Source organism: Mytilus edulis, chromosome 4, assembly GCF_963676685.1.
Source record: "Mytilus edulis chromosome 4, xbMytEdul2.2, whole genome shotgun sequence".
In the NCBI taxonomy this organism is placed as follows: domain Eukaryota; kingdom Metazoa; phylum Mollusca; class Bivalvia; order Mytilida; family Mytilidae; genus Mytilus; species Mytilus edulis.
The window spans coordinates 7491028-7512587 of NC_092347.1; the positions used below are offsets into that span (position 1 = coordinate 7491028).

Genomic DNA, 21560 nt, shown 5'->3' on the forward strand with positions numbered 1-21560 from the left:
GAAGGTCCCTGACGTCATATATTTTTTTTGTCAACAACTTCGAACTTGGAACCTTGCACAAATTGTGATCGCCTCATTTTTCCGTAATTTTAATTTGCAAACAAAACAGATACCTGATAGGTCAATAAAGCGAACATAGTCATGGAACTTGAGAATAGGTTTTCATTTATAGATTTACAACAGTGAACGCTTCACCGGTTTGCCTAGCAAATTAACGCTTTTCTGTTTACCAACGGGAGAAAATAAAGAGGTCAGTGGTAGGCTTTTAGTTTAAAAAAAAATCGAAATCGGCAATAAAGTAAAACCACAACTATATTGACGTAAACTATTTTTTTTACCCAGGTTCGTATGCTATCATACAGACTTCGTGAAATACAACATCTGATTCAATATTTGCTGTTCTGCATACACCAGGTGCGTATGCTAGCATACATACCTGAGAAATACAATGTATTAATTAAATGTAGACATTAGCATACACCAGGTACGTATGCTAGCATACAGGCCTGAGAAATGCAAGTTAATTTAATACAATTCAGTTCAGCATACACCAGGTGTTAAAATGCTAGATTCACGATTTCTAAGTGCTTGATAAAATAAAAATGTGTTTTTTCTTTATTTTTCTCTTTTTTGCATAAATTTGTCTTATGAGCAATAATTCGACCTATTTGAGTACGAATTATGACAAATTACCGTTAATGAGAATTTCTAATTTTAGATGAGAACGTGTTATGGTCGGGTGGTTGTCGCTTTGACATATTCACCATTTCCTTTCTCAATTCTATGTATTATAAGCCTTTTTTTGTTATCAATTTTATATTATGTATTATTGAATTTTTATCTCAAGTATTTCACAAGTACACCACAAGAGTTACTACTTTTGAGATAATTTATTTTCCTCACCTTCTTTGTATCCTTTAAATCATCTTCAGTTCCCTTTAAAGATTCCTGCAACTTCTCAGTTTTGCTTTTCTCTATTTCTAATTTCCTCTCTAGTTCTTTCAGGATCTTCTCATGTCTTTTCTGAAGATTTTTCTGTAATTAAAGTAGTCAAAAAAACATTAATCACAAATACCAAAACAAGAGTGACTATGCAGAAATGCCCAGTCAGCTAAATTGAATAGTCATATAGTCCAATAATAAACCAGATGCTCCGCAGGGCGTAGCTTTATACGACCGCAGAGGTTGAACCCTGAACGGTTGGGGCAAGTATGGACACAACATTCAAGCTGGATTCAGCTCTAAATTTGGATTGTGATTAAATAGTTGACACAGCATAGGTTTCTGACACAGAATGAATGTGTTCTAATGAACTTAAAATTTTTGTTTTCTCTTAGAGCAATTCACTATGCTGTTGAATATTAATCCTCTCAAAAAAATGTTTGAAGAAATTTTCTTTTTTATTTATGAAATTTCAAATGAGAAAAATTGAACCCAATTTTTTTAATCACATCCCCCTTTCCCTTATTCCAAAACTAATCTCAATTAAAATTTCTAATGGAGTTTGCAACAATAACTACTCATTTAAATACATCATAAAATATTAAGATGTAAAAAAACTGCTTGTTATCACTGAATGGTAAAGATTATTTTAATTTATCAGTTGGTAGTAAAAAGTGAATATACATTGTATATTGTATATAACAAAGATTTAAGTTGATTCTGGACAAAGAAAGATAACTCCAATTAAAAAAAAATCTTGCTATTGCACAATATTTTGCAATTAGATATTTTTCTTGCTTACTATTCTGGACAAAGAAAGAATACTCTAATTAAAAAAAATTTTGCTATTTCACAATATTGTGCAATTAGATATTTCTTGCCATTGCGCAATACTGTGCAATTGAAAAGACTTGCTATTGCACAATACTTAATATAATAATTTTAGATCCTGATTTGGACCAACTTGAAAACTGGGCCCATAATAAAAAATCTAAGTACATTTTTGGATTCAGCATATCAAAGAACCCCAAGATTTCAATTTTTGTTAAAATCAGACTAAGTTTAATTTTGGACCCTTTGGACTTTAGTGTAGACCAATTTGAAAACAGGACCAAAAATGAAGAATCTACATACACAGTTAGATTTGGTATATCAAAGAACCCCATTTATTCAATTTTTGATGAAATCAAACAAAGTTTAATTTTGGACCCCAATTTGGACCAACTTGAAAACTGGGCCAATAATCAAGAATCTAAGTACATTTTTAGATTCAGCATATCAAAGAACCTAACTGATTCATTTTTTGTTAAAATCAAACTAAGTTTAATTTTGGACCCTTTGGACCTTAATGTAGACCAATTTGAAAACGGGACCAAAAGTTAAGAATCTACATACACAGTCATGACAGTTAGATTCGGCATATCAAAGAACCCCAATTATTCAATTTTGATGAAATCAAACAAAGTTTAATTTTGGACCCTTTGGGCCCCTTATTATGTTGGGACCAAAACTCCCAATATCAATACCAACCTTCCTTTTATGGTCATAAACCTTGTGTTTAAATTCCATAGATTTCTATTTACTTATACTAACGTTATGGTGCGAAAACCAAGAAAAATGCTTATTTGGGTCCCTTTTTGGCCCCTAATTCCTAAACTGTTGGGACCTAAACTCCCAAAATCAATACCAACCTTCCTTTTGTAGTCATTAACATTGTGTTTAAATTTCATTGATTTCTATTTACTTAAACTAAAGTTATTGTGCGAAAACCAAGAATAATGCTTATTTGGGCCCTTTTTTGGCCCCTAATTCCTAAACTGTTGAAACCAAAACTCCCAAAATCAATCCCAACCATTCTTTTGTGGTCATAAACCTTGTGTCAAAATTTCATAGATTTCTATTAACTTAAACTAAAGTTATAGTGCGAAAACCAAGAAAATGCTTATTTGGGCCCTTTTTGGCCCCTAATTCCTAAAATGTTGGGACCAAAACTCCCAAAATCAATACCAACCTTTCTTTTGTGGTCATAAACCTTGTGTTAAAATTTCATAGATTTCCATTCACTTTTACTAAAGTTAGAGTGCGAAAACTAAAAGTATTCGGACGACGACGACGACGCCAACGTGATAGCAATATACGACGAAAAAATTTTCAAATTTTGCGGTCGTATAAAAACTATAAGCCTATGAAATAAAAAATTTCAAAATCAACAGAATATCTGTATACAGTTGTAAAGATCCAAATAAATATAGAATTTTTAAAATTCTTTCTCTCTTGAGAAATGTTGATAAACAAGAGACTTATCAGGAGAGCCTTGGTGTAGTGGTTAGCATGTGGGACTACAAACACAAAGGTTCCTAGAACAATCCCGGTGACATTTTCCAAGGACTGAATGGTCAGCTCTCCTTTGACACCAATTATGAGTATGGTCTTGAGAAACAATGATAGTCTGTCTGAAGGGGACGATAAATGACTGACCCGTGCTATGACGGTGCAATATCTCTTGAATGTAAAAGACAACCTTGTAGATTTCAAAAAAGAGCAGGCTAATGCCGCTACAATGCAGCACTCACATAAGCAAAGTAGGAAGGGATTAATATAAGTTGTAATAATTTGTTTCCCAATCCACTATAAATAAATATGTTTATACTAAACAGCAGACTTACATCATCACCACCAGCAGCAGAAGTTCCAGGTCGTCCCCCTCCTTTCTTCAGTTCTAGCTCTAGATGTTTTATCCTGGTGTTGGCCTCGTTGTTTTCCCTTTTAAGGTTTACAACTTGTGCCTTCATGTTCTGTGATGCAGTGTCAGAACCTACTGCTGCAACTGCCACTCCCTTACCCTGAATAATAAGTACTATCAATAAACATCCATAGTTAGGGTGCAATCCTTTACCTTTAATAATCTGTCATTAGTACAAGAAAAATAGGATTTCTTCCTGGCACTGAAAGATTATTCATGATATGACATTCATATAAAATTGTAGCTAGTCATAAAATTTCATAAATTTTTTTGAAGTACACTTTTAAACCAGACATCAAATTTCATAACAATTACCATAAAATTAAATCAAAATTTTCCTCCTGATGCTAAAACATCTTTAATGAAATACTGAAAAATGGAATAAGTATTTTTTGCATGATGTCTAAGATGTATTATAAGAAAAAATGGCAGTCATTTAACTCTAAAATTATTACAGTTTGATAATTGAAGTCCTGTATTTTTTCTTCTTCAAATATCTGCCTACAATCCAAGTTTGACTCCATGATTGTTATTGTGATTAATGATAATGGTCCTGTATTTTTTCTTCAATTTTTGTCTATAATCCAATAACAGTAGTTTAACTTCTATGGTGGTTAAAGTGTTTGATAACTGAAATCCTGCAACTCATTTCACAAAAAAACTCTTAAGAGAAAAAATACTCTTAAGTCATGAACATTTCAGTAGAACTTATGATCATATTTTGTCATGAAAGATTTTTTTGTAAAAAGGACTCCTGTATTTTTTTTAAAATCTGTCTAACATGACTGATTATAACTTGTTGATTACCAAAGGTTTCACTGTTTCTAATTCCTTAATTTTTCTCTCCAGAGCTGAAATCCTTTTCTTGTCTTCATGTACTCTCTGTTGTTCTTTCTTCTCCATTTGTGAGGTAGCATCTCTAACAGCTTTATCCTTTTCTGTTTTAGCATTCTTCACCTTAGCCTACAAAATTAAGGTTTACTTATAAACCAAAGTTTCTTATAAACTCAGAAATTTGTTACATTGAATGATGGATTGATTGGTGATTGTTCAACACCAAGCAGCAAATATTGCCTGAATATTGAGAACAATAATATGTTTATGATATATGAATTTAACCTGCTTTGCATTAGTCCTACATACATTCTTGCTTCCTTGCAAGGTAACTCACAGTCCTTGTTTTAAGTCATAAATGCTTCATTCCTGAGAAGAAGAAGCAAATACTAATTCAAGTCTTTAGCCTGGGATTGAGCAAAGACGTCTTCACATAAAATGAACATGCTTAAGGCTCAAAACCATTGAAAGCCTTGATAAATCACAGAATAAAATCTACATGAAATAAGCACTTTAGAATAAAATCAATTTCACTCAGATAAATTTAAACAAAATGACTCAACAAGTATAATACTGTAAATAGTTTACAAACCTCAGTTTCCCTAGCAGTAGCTCGTTGTGTTTCTAGATTTTTATTTGCATTCTCTAGTTTGACCTTCAGTTCTGATATCTGTCCTTGAAGAGCTGTAGTCTCAGTACCTGATTTATTTTTATCTTTCTCTAAAAGAGCCTGAAAAGAAATTAACTTTAACATATAAACTTGACAAAAAAACAACTACTTTTTATCTTCAGTAAATTGTCAGAAACATCAAGTTACTCTCATAAAATCTGAAGCTATCATAAACAGAATCATTTAAACCTGAAAATTTATCGATCATAATAATTAAACTTTTTAAGTATACTGTTATTAGCTATTATAAGTTTAGAAGAGATACAAATAAAGTGTACTTACCAGTTTGGCTTGGAGATTTTGGATTTCTTTTGCAGTATCTAGTGGAACATTAGCAAGTCTAGCTTTTTCTAACTCATCATTTCTTGAGGTAAGTTTTGCTATTTCCTATTAAATAAACATAAAATAAAATCGTCATTATTGATATGAATATACATCAAATAAATAAGACACATCATGTGTTCTACCATTTTAATAATTTTTGTTAAAAACGAGAATGTGTTCACAGTACAAGGATGCCCCAATCGCACTATTATTTTTTATTTTCAGTGGACCGTGAAATTGGGGTAAAAACTCTAATTTTGCATTAAAATTAGAAAGATCATCTCATATGGAACATGTATATTAAGTTTCAAGTTGATTGGACTTCGAATTTATCAAAAACCATCTTGACCAAAAACTTTAACCTGAAGCGGGGCAGACATATGAATGGATGAACAGACGGACGGACGAACGAACGGTCACACAGACAAGAAAACATATATTCTTTGCACCATATATACCCTTTAATGTAGCAAATTATATCTTAAGAAAGCCATGGCACTTTTTACCAAAAAATTGATTGTATGTTATACTGAAATGTTAACAAGTATTTTTTGGCGTAAGATTTATGTGGAAAACATATTATATTTGGATGAGAAATTAAACTGAATTAATTCAACTTTTTTATATATCTAGCTATGTTTGAACTTGCACATGGAATATAATATTTTTTGACAAAGTAGGATTATATATAAATCATGTATGACTAACAAATGTTTTAATTCAATTTAATGTATAACTCACCTGATCTTTGACTTTAAGTTCTGCATCCAATAACTTTTTGTCATTAGCCAATTTAGTCTGTAGTTCTGATTTCTGATTATCGACCTCATCTTTCATAACAGACATTTGATTGCGTAGATTTTCTAACTCATCTTTAGTGTTGTTATGAGCCATTTTTTCTTGACGTAATGCTGCTTCTGACAAGGACACTTCCTTTTGAAGGGAGGTTATCTGGTTAGATAATTCCTGTTTAAATACAAAAAGAAATTAAGGTTTGCCTCCAATGTAATTATTCATTAGCAATGACTCTAATCAGCAAAAATGTATCAAAATATGTTTTAATATTCAAGAATAGAGTATTGTAGAATCTAGAAACACTGACTACAATTCCTAGTTTGTTATACTAGCATGTACGTATTTTGTTTTAATCTTTTATCAATTTTGGAGTTTTCACTGAACATAGTAACAATTAATGCACTATGAACAAATATCTAAATGACAGTTATGTTTAAGGCAGTAGCCATAGCCACATCTAAGACTACCAATTGGGTTTGCCACATTTAAAGAAGTGTCAGTGAAGTAATATATTACCTCTGTATTCATATCTCCTGTAGCAAGAGTAGCTTGTAGTTCTGCTTTGTTTCTTGCCTCCTCTAACTGTACTTCTAGCTCCTGCAGAAATGTTTACAATTATCAATACTTTTTTTAATTTTGAGCTTAACATATCAAACTGCATGAAGAGATGTTCCCTAAATTACTTTAATATTTATTTCAAATTAATTAAATCTTGTAATTAAATCACATGTACTTAATGTAGAACTCCAATAAAATAGTAGGAAATATACAATATTTCTTAGCATTACAAACTTTTTTTTTTTTTTTTTATCAAATTATTATATTCAAGCAAACATTAAAATAAACCAAGCAATAAGTAATGCACATACTCTCATTTTTGCCACCATTTCACTCTTCTCTGATTTCAGCTGATCATTTTCACCTTCCAAACCCTCCAGTTTGTTGTCTAACTCTGACATCTGTTGTTCCATCTGTTTAACAGGAGTTTCCTCTGAAATTTGGTAAAAAAATATTTAAACACTTTTTCTATTTACATTAATTCAAAGAAGCAGTGTTCTATTGTTTCACAATCTGTTGACTTTTTGATAATGAATAAAAATTTCAGTTGGCGATAATTTTCTCTTTGCTTCTCACCTTCGATAACAGTTTTCTCCCTTTGAATAGGAGCTTTGTAGTCTCCTGTCTGCATGATTGTCAGAGCCTCAATCTTTATCTGGAGGTCCTCATGCTCTTTCTTACTGACTTCCAATGCCCGGAAAAGTTTCTCTCCTTCTGCATCCCTTTAAGTGAAATGAGAAACCTTATATTCAAGGAAACAACATAAAAGTAGGTATTACAGGTACCTGTATCACAAATGATATAAATTCTATGCTAAATTCTATTATTTACATTTGCTAAGAGGTACAAGTCCCCCAGATATAACCTATAAGCCCTAATCAAGTAAGACATCGGAACTAAAGCTAAAGAAGACATTTGACAAACATCTCACTAACTTCAATGAGTTGCTATGGATGCTGACAATGACAATTCCCATATTATTCATATAACAAAGGTCATAATTCAGAAAAAATAATCCATTGGCAATGATTTTATAACATGTTAAAGATGCTGCTTACATTAACTCTGGATATAAATTGGATTACAATCTGATGAGAGCAGTAAGTGCCTTCAATGGCTTTATAAGTTTGAACAGGTAGTAAAAAATCCATCAGCATTTATATACATTTAAATCTGCCGTGCAGCAAGAACTTGTATACCTGTCCTTAGATCCAGGATCTTTTCCATTCTTTTTCTTGAACTTTTCAGCCCAAGCATCATATGCTTTTCCATTTTTTTCCTCAGCTGTTTTTAAGGCAGCCACACCAGGTGTTACTGTTTCCAGACGTTTCTTCACCGCTTCACCAGCTGGTGGTTGCTCACGATGAATATCTTGTATCTGAGAGAGAGAAAAAATGCTGCCTTTAACAGGACCTCCAAGATAAAAAAACAAATCTTCTCTTTTCAAATTCAACCAAACATAATGTATGTGTAACTTTTACTCTCTGTAATTAGGATAATTGAAATGATTTTTTTTTTCTAATAACATTAACTATTGAGCGCCATCAAAGAATTCCCAAATGGTGATTCAAATTTGTGAGCATTAATCAAATTCTTAAATACAACCTTCCTTTTCCCGATTATGAAATATATTTTAACATGGACAAATGACAAGCCAGAATGATCATTATAGCACTGTTTTAGTACTAGTTGCACAGAAGACTTGATTTGGACAACATTTGTTTTATTTCGTTGGACACTTAAATTCATGTATTAAGTCATCAATGAAAACCACGAAAATTGTTTCACCCCGAATAAAAGTACTTTCACAGTATATGAGATCCTCATGTAGGTTTGACTACTGATATGATCTAGAGAATATATTGAATATCGCCGAATCTGAGAATACTATAATAGTAGTTACAGGACAAACGCACTATGAACTACAACTACAGCCATGAGTATAGCCATTTAATCTTTAACAATGTGTCCATAGTACACGGATGCCCCACTGGCACTATCGTTTTCTATGTTCAGTGGACCGTGAAATTGGGGTCAAAACTTTAATTTGGAATCAAAATTAGAACAAGAATGTGTCCTCAGTACACGAATGCCCCACTCGCACTATCATTTTCCATGTTCAGTAGACCGTGAAATTGGGGTAAAAACTCTAATTTGGCATTAAAATTAGAAAGATCATATCATAGGGAACATGTGTAGAAAGTTTGAAGTCGATTGGACTTCAACTTCATCAAAAACTACCTTGACCAAAAACTTTAACCTGGAGCGGGACAGACGGACGGACGGACGGACGGACGGACGAACAAACGAACGGACGAACGAATGGACGAACGAACGGACAAACGAACGGACGCACAGACCAGAAAACATAATGCCCCTCTACTATCGTAGGTGGGGCATAAAAATCATATCATAGGGAACATGTGTACTAAGTTTCAAGTTGATGTAACTTTAACTTCATCAAAAACTATCTTGACCAAAAACTTTAACCTGAACAATTTTCTATGTTCAGTGGACCATGAAATTGGGGTCAAAACTATAATTTGGCATTAAAATTAGAAAGATCATATCATGGGGAACATGTGTACTAAGTTTCAAGTTGATTGGACTTCAACTTCTTCAAAAACTACCTTGACCAAAAACTTTAACCTGAAGCGAACGGACGGACGCACAGACGGACGCACAGACGAATGGAGGCACAGACCAGAAAACATAATGCCCCTCTACTATCATAGGTGGGGCATAAAAACCTAAACTGTACAACTTTTGATCATTTATATCTGATAAAAAATACTTTTGATTATTTCCGATATTGATGTGCTATGATAAAGTGTTCATTTTATAATTCTCGTACATATGGTCATGATATGGAAAAAAATAATTTCATGCTGGGCTTGCTTTTGATCAGGATTATTTTACAATTCAAGATACTTTTACAGCATATAGTTTATGTGACTGTTTTCTTTAGGTGACATGTTTATGGCCTTATTAACACTTTTGATGGTCTTTAATCTGTTGATCACTCTATCTCGGTTAATAAGTGTGATCACTTCTATAAACGACGGTCAATGTTTACTTTTCAATTTCCTTCAATCCATAAAATTTGTAACCTTCGTTTCTAATGGCTTCAATTTTTCATTTTTTTTTATATAAAACTAAAATCCACGAACTTAAAAACCCACGAACATGTAAATATTGCTCAACCATGAAAATTGATACCCACGAATTAAAGTACTTTCACAGTATCTATTGCCATTCTTTTTACAGTACTACTTACATAGAAGGACATGGCCTGTAAAAGTTTCTTAGTCTTCTCTAGCTGGTCTAAATCTTTCAGTTTGGTCTGAAGTTTCTGATGTGACTTGGCCATCTTCATCATGTCAGACCTCATTTCTTTACACTGAACTCTCAACTTCTCAATTTCCTGAATAACATCAAAATATTTTTAGTGTTAAAATAATATTATTCAAGTTCTAAAATCTGTCTACGTTATAGTTTCTAAATTTCATGGGTTTGTGAGCTGACTATGTTGAAAACACTAATGTATGTACTAAGTCATTCTAATTGAATTTAACAATTTCTTCCATTATATCAATCAAAATTTAATCAATTTTTATATCTATCCTCTTTATCTATTTTACTGTTTTATAAAAACAATTCATGAATAATAAAATACAAAACCTTGGCTTATGTTATTGTCATTATTTTAATTCAATATTATATAGGTTTTTGCTTTGTTTGTTTGTAGTAAACAATTCTGAATTTGAAGTTAACTGTCTCAAAATTGTCTTTTGATCATAAATGTTTACCTTCATTTTTTCCTCAATCAAATTATCTTTTTCTTCAATCTGTCTATCTTTTTCAGATATCTCTCTGTCTTTTTCTATAAGTTCTTTGCTCTTTATTTCCAACTGTATTATCAAGTCTGCATGTTCAGGTAAATTGCATCCCTATAAAAATATGAATATTTATTATGTGTTTCCCTACAACAATACCTGTATATTATTATTATTCCATCATCTAGTGAAAAATAATTTAACATCATGAAAGTACAACGATTGATTGTTTCAAATTCCTTAAACATGTAAAGAAACAGTTTAGCCACATGTCCCAAGTCAGAATTTTTGTCGGCAGTTTTATTTATTGATATCTTACTAGTAATTTTGTTTGCCCTTTATGGAATTTGATGCCGATTGTAGATTTCATTTTCTCTGTTAAATTAGTTCATAAATTTTCTTGACTAGGAGCAAAGCTATATTATTTTAAAGCCTTATGTATTATTGAAGACTCTAAATGTTTTCTTTTCTTTCAATGTCAATGGACTGCTGTCTTAGGGATAATTATCCCATATCTCCTTTTATTAATTATAATAATAACCAATCATTTTTCTTTTTTTAACTTTCAATCAACAGGTGATTAAGAAAAACTTACATCAGCTTGATCCTGTTTAGATCCTGCGACAGCTGCTACCGCCATTACAGGTGTGGCTGTGGTAGTACCAGAACTTGCTGCTACTGTAAGAACCTACAATCATAAAACACATGAAGATTACAGAATTTATTTCATTCAATCATAAAATAATGCACATGAGAATAACAAATATATATGTTTTATGAATAATCATTATGTTAAGTGTAAAAGCTGATTCATTACTAATTTATACCTGTTTTCATGACATTTGTCAATCAAAGTACATCATTAATTATCTCCCCTTATAAATATATATAAAACAAATCTTACAGATATTTGTTCCAAAAGACCATCCTTTTCCATGGCTAGTTTATCTCTATCATCCATCAAGCCTTTGTTATCTGATTCCAGGTCTATAACCTTATCTTCCAAGTCTAAAACTTTACCTTCCAAGTTCTGCATTCGCTCATCTGGATCTGAAACAATTAATAACATGCATCAAATGAAATATATAGTATATATAAATATATAAAAACTTTCATTCTGAGGTCTCTGTATATGTATGTGAAACTGTGAAAGTCTGTCTCACTTACATTTACCAAACGCCTCCTTTTATTCATTAAAAAGACTTTTGCAATATTCAACTCTGTTTTGTGACATTGGTGATAACTTTCTGGTAAAGGTTAACCGACAAAATCATAAAAAAAACTAATATTAGTCTTTCAGCAAGTAAAAAGCAATAAATAAAATAAAAATTGTAATTAAAACTATTACTTCTTATGGTATTCTATAACTCAAAATGACAACAAAAACTTAAAATCAGTTTCAGGAAGCTGTTGATATTGAATACATAAGTCAGTATTTGATCAGACTATTTAATGTCAGTATTCACCTCCAGTTGGTGTTTTTCCAGTATCTTTCTGTTTTTCCATCCTTTTCAAAATCTTCTTCATATCTTTCTTCAGCTCTCTGTTTTCTTGAGTTACCTTTTCAACTTCCTGCATAAACAATATTATTTATGATACAACAAAAATCTATTTTTTAACAATATCATTTCTCTTCTTATAAAACAATCAGAATAAAATGGCTGTTCAGATATGATTAAAGTTCACTGTTGTCTATTTGAAACATCCCTTTGCTTTTCTTATCTTGTAAATATCTTAAGATATTTATAATTTCAATCATTCTAAAAATTGAGTTTTTTCTTACTTATTCATTTGGATTAGTACAACAATCAACAATGATAAGATATAAATAAAATTAATGCTATTGTGGCACATATTATAAAGGATACTACTAGCAAAACCTTGAATGTAAAATTTACTTTTTACAAAATTCATCCTAATAATTTTCACATTAGTTTTTGACTTTTCACTTTAAATTACCTCATTACTGACAGCAGATGTAGCAACTGTGGCAGCACCTGCTTTCAGGGCGGCGACCTCAGCCTCCAACTGACTTATTCTATCTCTAAGATTAGAGAGTTCTTCATTCTGTCCACTGATTGTATTTGCATGGTTGGTATTCTCTTCTTGTAAACCTGAAATCTGGTCTCTTAGTCTAGCAATTTCTCCTTGAGCTTTCTGGAGTTCTTCAAGGATTAAAGGATCAGGAACTTTAACCTGCAGTAAAAAGGGACTTATTGTGCAGACTGTTTTCATTTTTATGATAGTATAACACATCAGATGTAAAATTAAACAATCTTCTTATAGTTAGAATAGCTTAAAATACCTAGCGTATAGGTTTTCTATTTCCGCCCACTTTTTGAAAAGATATGCTTTTACTTCCTATCATCATAGACTTATGTTGTTTTACTTTAAAAGAATGCAAGACACTTTTCATTCCTCTCCTTTAAAATCAGCTTTCAAATAAAATAACAGAAAAATTAAGATACATTTCAAAAGTACATTAAAATATGTATATTTAAACCATTGCAACATTTTTTCTAGACCATGTAAATTTCATCTCATACAGAGAAAAGTTATACCTCAACAGTTTTAACTTCAGGTTCTATGATTGCCATGGGAACAGGAGCGACCTCTGGTGGATCAGGAACTTCACCTTTCTGAACCTTTTCATAAGTAACAAGTTTCTGGTCGAGTGAGGTTACCATGGTTTCTAATTCCTCCTTCTGGACATACATTTCTTTTACAGAATCAGACCTGTAATCAGAAAGTTAGGCATCGGTTGAATTAATCAAATAAAATAATAAAAAAAACAAAAAAAAAACTTGTAGAGCCTTTAAACTTGACTTTGCTAAAATTTGAATCCAGAAAATAAATAACTGCAAAGAAAGTTATGTTAATATATAGTTATATTTGGACTTTTTTTTTATCATGTGACTTACGTTTTATATCAAAGGTCCACAGGAGCTAAAATTGTATTTAAGGCAGTTACCAGATATCAACTTATCAAATCTCTTAATATTGCCATAACCATTCATTTTGTTCCTGTTATAGGCAAAACTGCAAACATCACTAAATATTGACATGACCACTTACTTGTCCTCATCTGTTGGTTCTCTCTTGTGTTTCTTTTTAAACTTTTCTTCCCATTTTTTAATCTCCTCCTCTTTATTTTTCTGTTCCTGTTCAATCATATCTTTATCTGATTTCGTCTTTGAGATGTTTTCCTCTGCAGCCTCTTTAGCAGAGTCGGAGCCTTTCACTATCACAGACAATGCCTCATATTGACTCTCTAAAGCATGATACTTGGCTTGTAATGTTGCCATGTCTTGTAACTGATGTTTCAAACTGTCATTTTTTACTTCTAATTCAGCAGTGTTCTGAAATTGTCAGAGAATTCACATAAATTGACTTTACATCATAACTTGCAAAAAAGCTTAACTTAGATCATAATACCCTACTTGATGTACATATACATTAAATTTTGATTTGGTCAAAAAAAATTAAAAAAACAAAAAAAACATAATGATCTCTTATTTTTTTTCCCCAAGGAGTATGGAGAAGTTTTTAATTTTGGAAAAAAACAGCTTTTGCCAATAATTTCTTTGACATCAGTGATTTGATTAAATTATTTGTCATGTGTGCTCTTTATCTTGAAGTCCTGCACACACCAATGTTCATGTTTAACATTGCAGTATGTAACTATATCAACATAATCATAAATATGTTATCTAATTTTCAAATGATACCAAATAATTATGCGTTATTTTCAGACTAATATTGTACCATAAACCAAAAATGTTTAATGACAATGCTTGCAATTAATGGTTTGTTTTATGAACAATTAAAGGTAAACCATTATAAATACCACCACGCTTCCCATACCTTGTTCTGTGCGGTTAATTCAATTGTTAGTCTGTTAATCTCATCCAGCCACTTCTTCCTGTCATCTTGAAAACTTATCCTTTCATCATCTATTTCTCTTCTTTCGTCCATCATTTTGTCTCTCTCGTCAGTAATCTGACCTCTTTCCTGTGACATTTTATCTTTATCTTCACTGCTAACAACAGCAGCAGCTACGATTGGTTTCCTTGACACGTTTGTTTCCTCTTCCTTTGTTGCCATAACAACAGCACCTCCAGCAAGAGCAACTCTAAGTTCTTCCTCTTTGATGGCGAGTGCCATCTGTAATTGTTTGATTTCTCCCTCATCTCCATGATTACCAGCAGACATAGGACGATCTTTAAGTTTCTTAATCTCTTCATTTTTCTTCTCATTTTCCTCCTTAAGTTCCTAATAAAATTTCAATAGTCATTTTGAGAATTTAATAAAAGTCTATGATAGACCTTTTTAAAGTTCTCATGGATTTTAACAAGACACAGAAATAAGTAAAATTAATTTTTCCCCAATAAAACGTATGGATGGCTTCAGTTAATTTTTTTTTTAGACATACATGACATGAAGCAGAAGTCATGCATTTATTCAGATAAAGGAATATTATTTTTGATCAAAACATGTGATTTGTACAAGATTGATAAAAAAAACCATCCAAAGAACCATTGGCTATTATATGTTCATAAAGATGGTGATGGTAAAATATAAGCAAGTGGTGCCATGGAACTTTTATCACAGGTAGATTGTTTTCTGTCAGTATCATATACGGTATCAGTGAGTAGAAGTAGACAAAAATATCTCTGAAAATTGTGGGACTGTTCATTAACTAGAATGTAATTATGATGTTAGAAAGTCTTAAAAACCTTTAGGGCAGGTAAGCTTGAAGGTCTAAACTCAAACTAAGTTAAATACCTGGACTTCTTTCTCATATGTAGATGCTTTACTCTGTGCAACTAAAATAATCAAATAAAACATATCTATAGTCTCATTAACTTGAAATTAAAACATTTATTTACTATTTATCAAACAGAAAAATTTCATACAATAGAAATGATTAATTTAAAGATAGATTTAGTTTAATAATACTACAACTTAACCCTTAGACTGCTACTCGCAACTATTGTCGTTCGGATAAAGCAGTCCGCTACTGCTACGCACGACTATAGTCGTTTTCCGTAACTCGTTTGTTTACACAGTTACCATGGAATGGGCGGAGTCAATATTCATGAGATTGCAGCAGTTTCGACTTGTATGGATTCTGATTGGTTAAAAATCTGTGTTCTTTCGAGTGTCTCTTGACTTTAAATCAGGTATAAGGGATAAAACCAAAAGTGAAAATTTTGATGAAAAAAGTGACAAAATGGCGGATATTATTTGGTGAAATGGCCAACACGTTCAGAAGTATTTCAATGATAACGATTTATAGGCAGCCGATAAAAGGATTTGGACAAGAACAGAAGATATAATAGATGGAAATAGAAACATTCTAGCAAAATTGCGAACAGAAGACTTTTAAAGCGAGAACCAAAAAAAGTCAAGCAACAGTTGTTTACGCTTCAAGAGGGTATTTTTTTTTTTATATTCTAATATTATTAGTGCTTCAGACATCCTTTCATTCTTATATTGTTACTGTTCAATAGTACTTGGGATTATATAATAATATATCAACAGAAACATGTTTTACCTGAGGCTACTGCTAATGATGCCGTAACTGCATCTAACTTGTGGGTAAGCTCTGTTGTTATTTCAACCTGAAACACAAAAAGTACCAATCAAGTATTCATAATCTGTTGGAGCTATTAACATCAAAAGAACAGTCTAAAACGAAAATAAATACTAATGTTTGTTATTTTTTTAATGGCAGATTTTCAAAACTTAACATAATTAAACCTGAAGCAACCAGTTTATTGATTTGTATGTGTAAAAGCTGATCAGTTTCAACAAAGTGCTCTTTCAGAAGTTCGCTAATATAGTGCAGTATCTTATTAACCCTCACCATGCTGTGACCTTCAAATGACGGGCGTACCCAATCCACCGTTATTTGGCTCCAATGGCTTTCCATACTTTTAGAAATCAACTGTTTGATACTTATTTTGAATTTTATGCATGTTCCCTCAACCTGAGGCTATCTATTGTCATGTTTCTCATGTTTAAATTGAATTTTGAGCACAATTACCAATTTGGAAAATTGAAATCGTATAAAACTGGTTTGTTTTAGGGGTAGGGTTCTCTTCAGTGCTTTACACAGGAAGTTCAGAGGCCTACAACTTGCTTAAATAGTGCAAATCCGCAGCCATACAACTACCGATCCTAATTATTATTGAAATTCGCATTGGAAACAACTACTTCCGGTTTCAGGTCCAGTTGAAGTAAAAAATCAGAAAATATTATTAAATTCTGTATTTTAGGTCCAAATGACCTTCTTTAGACTGCTGAACCAAGTTAAGATTCACTCCCACCTAGCAACTGTTGGGATCAATTTGTTAACTGGGGTCCAATCTACATGCAGACTTCAGCTGGATACATATAGCAGCTTCACTGAGTCTTCGGGGTCAAGAAAAAGGATGAAAAATTGTCAAAATTTATGCTTTGACACCTGATGACCAACTTTGGGGCAAATTCCGCCCACCCTTCCTTGCCTCTTCATTCCGACCCTTGATCCCTAACCTTAGATTTAAAGGAATCAATATGCAGCAGCAGGGTTAAGATCATTTGCATATAATTTGCATATTTTTATGCAAATAAACTAAAATCAGGCATTTTATGAAAATAATTCAGCATGGTAAGTGTTAATTCTAAATCTTTTAAATTTGTTCCCAATTTATAGATTTAGAATTTAGATTTACTTTTAAGAAGAAAAAAAACAAATAAAGTTTTGTTCATCTTCTGTAATTTTACTGGTTGAATACATACCTTTTCTCTTTCTAGTCTCTCTATTTCTACTTTGTTTGTTATCAACAGAACTTTCTTGTCCTTTAGTAATTTGTTATTTCTCTCAGCCAAACTCTGAAAATGAAAGATTTATATATTCAGTTGATTAAACTATAAAAGATATCAATTATCAATTAACCAAAAATGCTTTTCATCTTTCAAACCAGTCACTTGAAATTGTTTTTGTATTTTCAAAACACAGATCTATATGACTTTGCTCCATGAAAATAAAGATGGAAATTGCTATATCTAAAGACTACATGTACTACCATTACTATGTATACTGAAAAAAAAGTAATGGAGAAATCTAGAATTGAATCCTCTCTAAAATCATAAATGTCTTAGTTTATTGATATCACATGTTCCTGTGCTAATCTCAAACAAAGAAATCTGTCTGTGGTTGTTCAATGTGTCCATGAAATTTGATGTTTATTTCAGGCACTTTTTCCAGTCATCGCTTATAATTTCTTTTTTAAACTCATTTACACCTGAGCATGCTGAGTAATTCAAAGCTTGTCCATTACTGATTGCTGTATTGTGACATTTTGGGAGTATAACAGTTTTGTTAGGACAACTGTTTAATTAAATAAAAACCTTTTTTTTCTTTTAATCATACACAGACCATAATATGCACCAAATTTAGACCTTGTTCTTATAATATTAAATATAGTAAACATATTTTTGCTTAACATATACAAAACTTTCTAAAAAATTTGTAAAGGTTCTGCAGAACCCAGTGTCTCGCCTACTTTTGCTGTTAATCACACACTCAACAAAAATGATGAAAGAAATCAATAAAAATGTTCCTCTCGATACTATCTTTTGATTGTCAGAAGCTTCTGTCCAAGTTTGGTAAAAATTCAGGATAGTTTATGGATCTTAGAAATTTTTTAAAAACTTTAAACTGCAGACTTTATGTAATAATAACTGGAAGAAAAACTAAGTCCATTTATAAGTAAAATACGGGAAAAATGGGATTTTTTTTTTTACAAAATTTACTTCTGGATACTATCTTATGATTAAAAACATGCTTCTGTCCAAGTTTGGTACAAATCCAAGATAGTTTAAGAAAGTTATCAAAATTTTAAAAACTTTAACCACAAAGTGAATGTAATGCTTCCTGGCAGAAAAACTAAGTCCATTTATAAGTAAAATATGGAAAAAATGGAATTTTTTATTTAACAAAATTTACTTCTGGATACTATCTTATGAACATAAACAAGCTTCTGTCCAAGTTTGGCAGAAATCCAGGATAGTTCAAGAAAATTATTAAAATTTCAAAAACTTTAACCACAGAGTGAATATTTGTGGATGCTTGCCAACGACACCGACGCCGACGGAAGGCTCTACAATACTGTCGATAATACATCTGGCATACCTGTAACATTTCATTCCAGTATTGTTCTTTATTTTGTAGATCCATTCTGTGTACATCTATAACCTGCTTAAATGTTTTCACTTTGTTGGAGTACTGGTCTCTCAGGAAGAAAACGTAGGTATTAAACTGGGACTGTAAATCAAAATATACATATATTTGAGGCTCAAATCTTGCATTGTTTGAAGTTTTGAGGTGAAAGGTATGTTATGTAACAACAGGCAAACATTTCAATAAATACCTACCTTTAATAAAATTCTCTAAGTAACAAAATATCTAAGCTTAATCTAAGCAAATCATAGCAATAGTTTTGTGTTTTTTTGCATAAAATCAGTAAATTTGCTAAAAATTCTATGACTAAAAACATACATATAGGATTTTTTCTCTCGATCATATTCATTTATCAACATATCAATCACACTTAAGAGTTTTTACTTTATTTTTAAATGAATGGTTCCCAATTTTTATAAATAATGCTACATTAGCCTTAAAAGTGTGTTTAACCCTTGATATAATAAATTACATTTGCTCACCTGAGTTTCATCCTCTATTTGTTTATACTCTCCTTGTATTTCACTGACAATGCGGACATGAGTTACTTTCATATTTTTCATGTCCTCCATTATTTTGGCAATACAATTATGAGCATATTTATATGGTATGTAAGCATGATCAGATATTTCCTCTTCCTCTGTTTTCTGTGATGCTGTTTCTGTCAATAAAAAGTAAATTAGTCTAAAACTATTTTTTTTACCAATTTCTTATAGGTGTTCTCAAGTCAAGCAACATGTAGTAAAAAAGTAAGTTTTATATTTCTTACATTCTTATCAACAAGTTTCTATTTAAATGAAAAAAAAGAAAAAATACTTTCTAAATTTGAGATGAAGTACTTCATGGGGAGATAGTTTGTTATCAATAAAGATAACTTTATCTGTTCACATACCCCTGGTGGGGTCTTTAAGAAATAAAAAACTTGAAACTTGAATCTAAGAATTTGCTTTATTTAGGCATAGAATTTTGGCTTCTTTTTTTTCAAATGCAAAAGTATATAGTATTTTCTTATAATTAGTCACTTAGGCTACTTCAAAAGAATTAATAGAATGCAAAACACATAAACAGGAAGAATTAATATTTCAGCCTCTATATAACAAGATGTGACGTAATCCTCTGCTCATTAATTTATACCCCTTTCTTGTGCTAGGGTAAAAAAACAAATCATAAAATATGGAAGCAGACAACAGAATGTAGATAAGCACACATGGTATCTTATTTAAGAAGCTAATTTGTAGTTTCTGAGAAAATGCAACAAAAATGCTTATCTTATCTATATGCATCAATGTATAGAAATACATGTTTTGACAAACAGAAAGAAGGTAAGGAACTATCTGAAAATGTGTCACACAGAATTACTGGTGTTCTCCCTATTAAATTTATATAAAAAATCTCTGATAAGTGTTTGCTGAGAAAATGTGACAAAAATTTCTGATAATAATGTGTTGTATCAACTTTTTTGTCCCATTCTATTATTATTTTATCAAGTTATTCAAATAAAAAAAATCTGGTGTTGAAATCAAATGACACAGGTAGAACTCATGTAAATCTAAGGTGAATACAAAGTGTATCATTTGGGCAAAACTCAATTCAACATCTTTTTAACTAGCTATTAAATGATAAAAAGTGTATTTAACCACTTTCAAGAAAAATGTTTATACAAATAAATAGTTAATACATTAAATGCACTCTTACTGAATAATGATAAAGTTTTGTAACACTCCTGCTGTCTACAAGTTACTAATAAGGAAAGTAATAATGCTTGAAAATGATCAAAGCTTTTCATTTTAAACCTAACCCTTTATTCAGTTGTAACATTTTAGTTAGTAAAATTCAACATGGATGCTGATAAATGTTTAAAACCTATCACCTGCATTGTGTGTATTTTTACACATTTTGACAATTTAGAAAGCTGCACACTGAACAGAACTTACCTGGACCTTTCATGTTAGCATTATATTTCCTGTTTTCTCTTGCTGCTTCTCTTACACTGATCACACTTGAGGAAGGACTAGTAACTACTGATTAATGTAAAGATTAACATCAAACATAACACTGATCACACTTGAGGAAGGACTAGTAACTACTGATTAATGTAAAGATTAACATCAAACATAACACTGATCACACTTGAGGAAGGACTAGTAACTAATGATTAATGTAAAGATTAACATCAAACATAACACTGATCACACTTGAGGAAGGACTAGTAACTACTGATTAATGTAAAGATTAACATCAAACATAACACTGATCACACTTGAGGAAGGACTAGTCACTACTGATTAATGTAAAGATTAACATCAAACATAACACTGATCACACTTGAGGAAGGACTAGTCACTACTGATTAATGTAAAGATTAACATCAAACATAACACTGATCACACTTGAAGAAGGACTAGTAACTACTGATTAATGTAAACATCAAACAAAGTTTAGATTAATAAAGAAAAGCAAGAAAAAAACACTAAAAGCTAGAGATTCATATAGTTCACTTCAAACAAAGGTTAAAATCTAATGGTAAATACACTGATAGAAGAAAGGAAAATAAAATAACAAGAATGTATATTTAAAGCAAGCATAAGTAAAACCATTAAAAAGAACAAAACACTTGCATCAAGTGCT

General features: G+C 31.4%; 1 protein-coding gene across 1 annotated transcript in view; it reads right to left on the reverse strand.

The window, feature by feature from the left end:
- LOC139518850 (uncharacterized) overlaps window positions 1-21560 on the reverse strand; it is a 43101-nt gene that overhangs the window by 15982 nt on the left and 5559 nt on the right. The window contains exons 7-31 of the mRNA XM_071310473.1: window positions 20867-20953; window positions 19415-19593; window positions 18885-19016; window positions 17489-17581; window positions 16260-16326; window positions 15488-15528; window positions 14567-14974; window positions 13778-14061; window positions 13264-13438; window positions 12662-12898; window positions 12169-12274; window positions 11607-11752; window positions 11298-11390; window positions 10676-10816; window positions 10144-10290; window positions 8066-8244; window positions 7443-7588; window positions 7178-7299; window positions 6825-6905; window positions 6255-6479; window positions 5472-5576; window positions 5112-5249; window positions 4493-4648; window positions 3609-3785; window positions 904-1035 (exon numbers count right to left, since the gene is read on the reverse strand). Coding sequence (XP_071166574.1) covers window positions 904-1035; window positions 3609-3785; window positions 4493-4648; window positions 5112-5249; window positions 5472-5576; window positions 6255-6479; window positions 6825-6905; window positions 7178-7299; window positions 7443-7588; window positions 8066-8244; window positions 10144-10290; window positions 10676-10816; window positions 11298-11390; window positions 11607-11752; window positions 12169-12274; window positions 12662-12898; window positions 13264-13438; window positions 13778-14061; window positions 14567-14974; window positions 15488-15528; window positions 16260-16326; window positions 17489-17581; window positions 18885-19016; window positions 19415-19593; window positions 20867-20953 — 3797 coding nt within the window. The remainder of the gene's footprint in view (window positions 1-903; window positions 1036-3608; window positions 3786-4492; window positions 4649-5111; window positions 5250-5471; window positions 5577-6254; window positions 6480-6824; window positions 6906-7177; window positions 7300-7442; window positions 7589-8065; window positions 8245-10143; window positions 10291-10675; window positions 10817-11297; window positions 11391-11606; window positions 11753-12168; window positions 12275-12661; window positions 12899-13263; window positions 13439-13777; window positions 14062-14566; window positions 14975-15487; window positions 15529-16259; window positions 16327-17488; window positions 17582-18884; window positions 19017-19414; window positions 19594-20866; window positions 20954-21560) is intronic.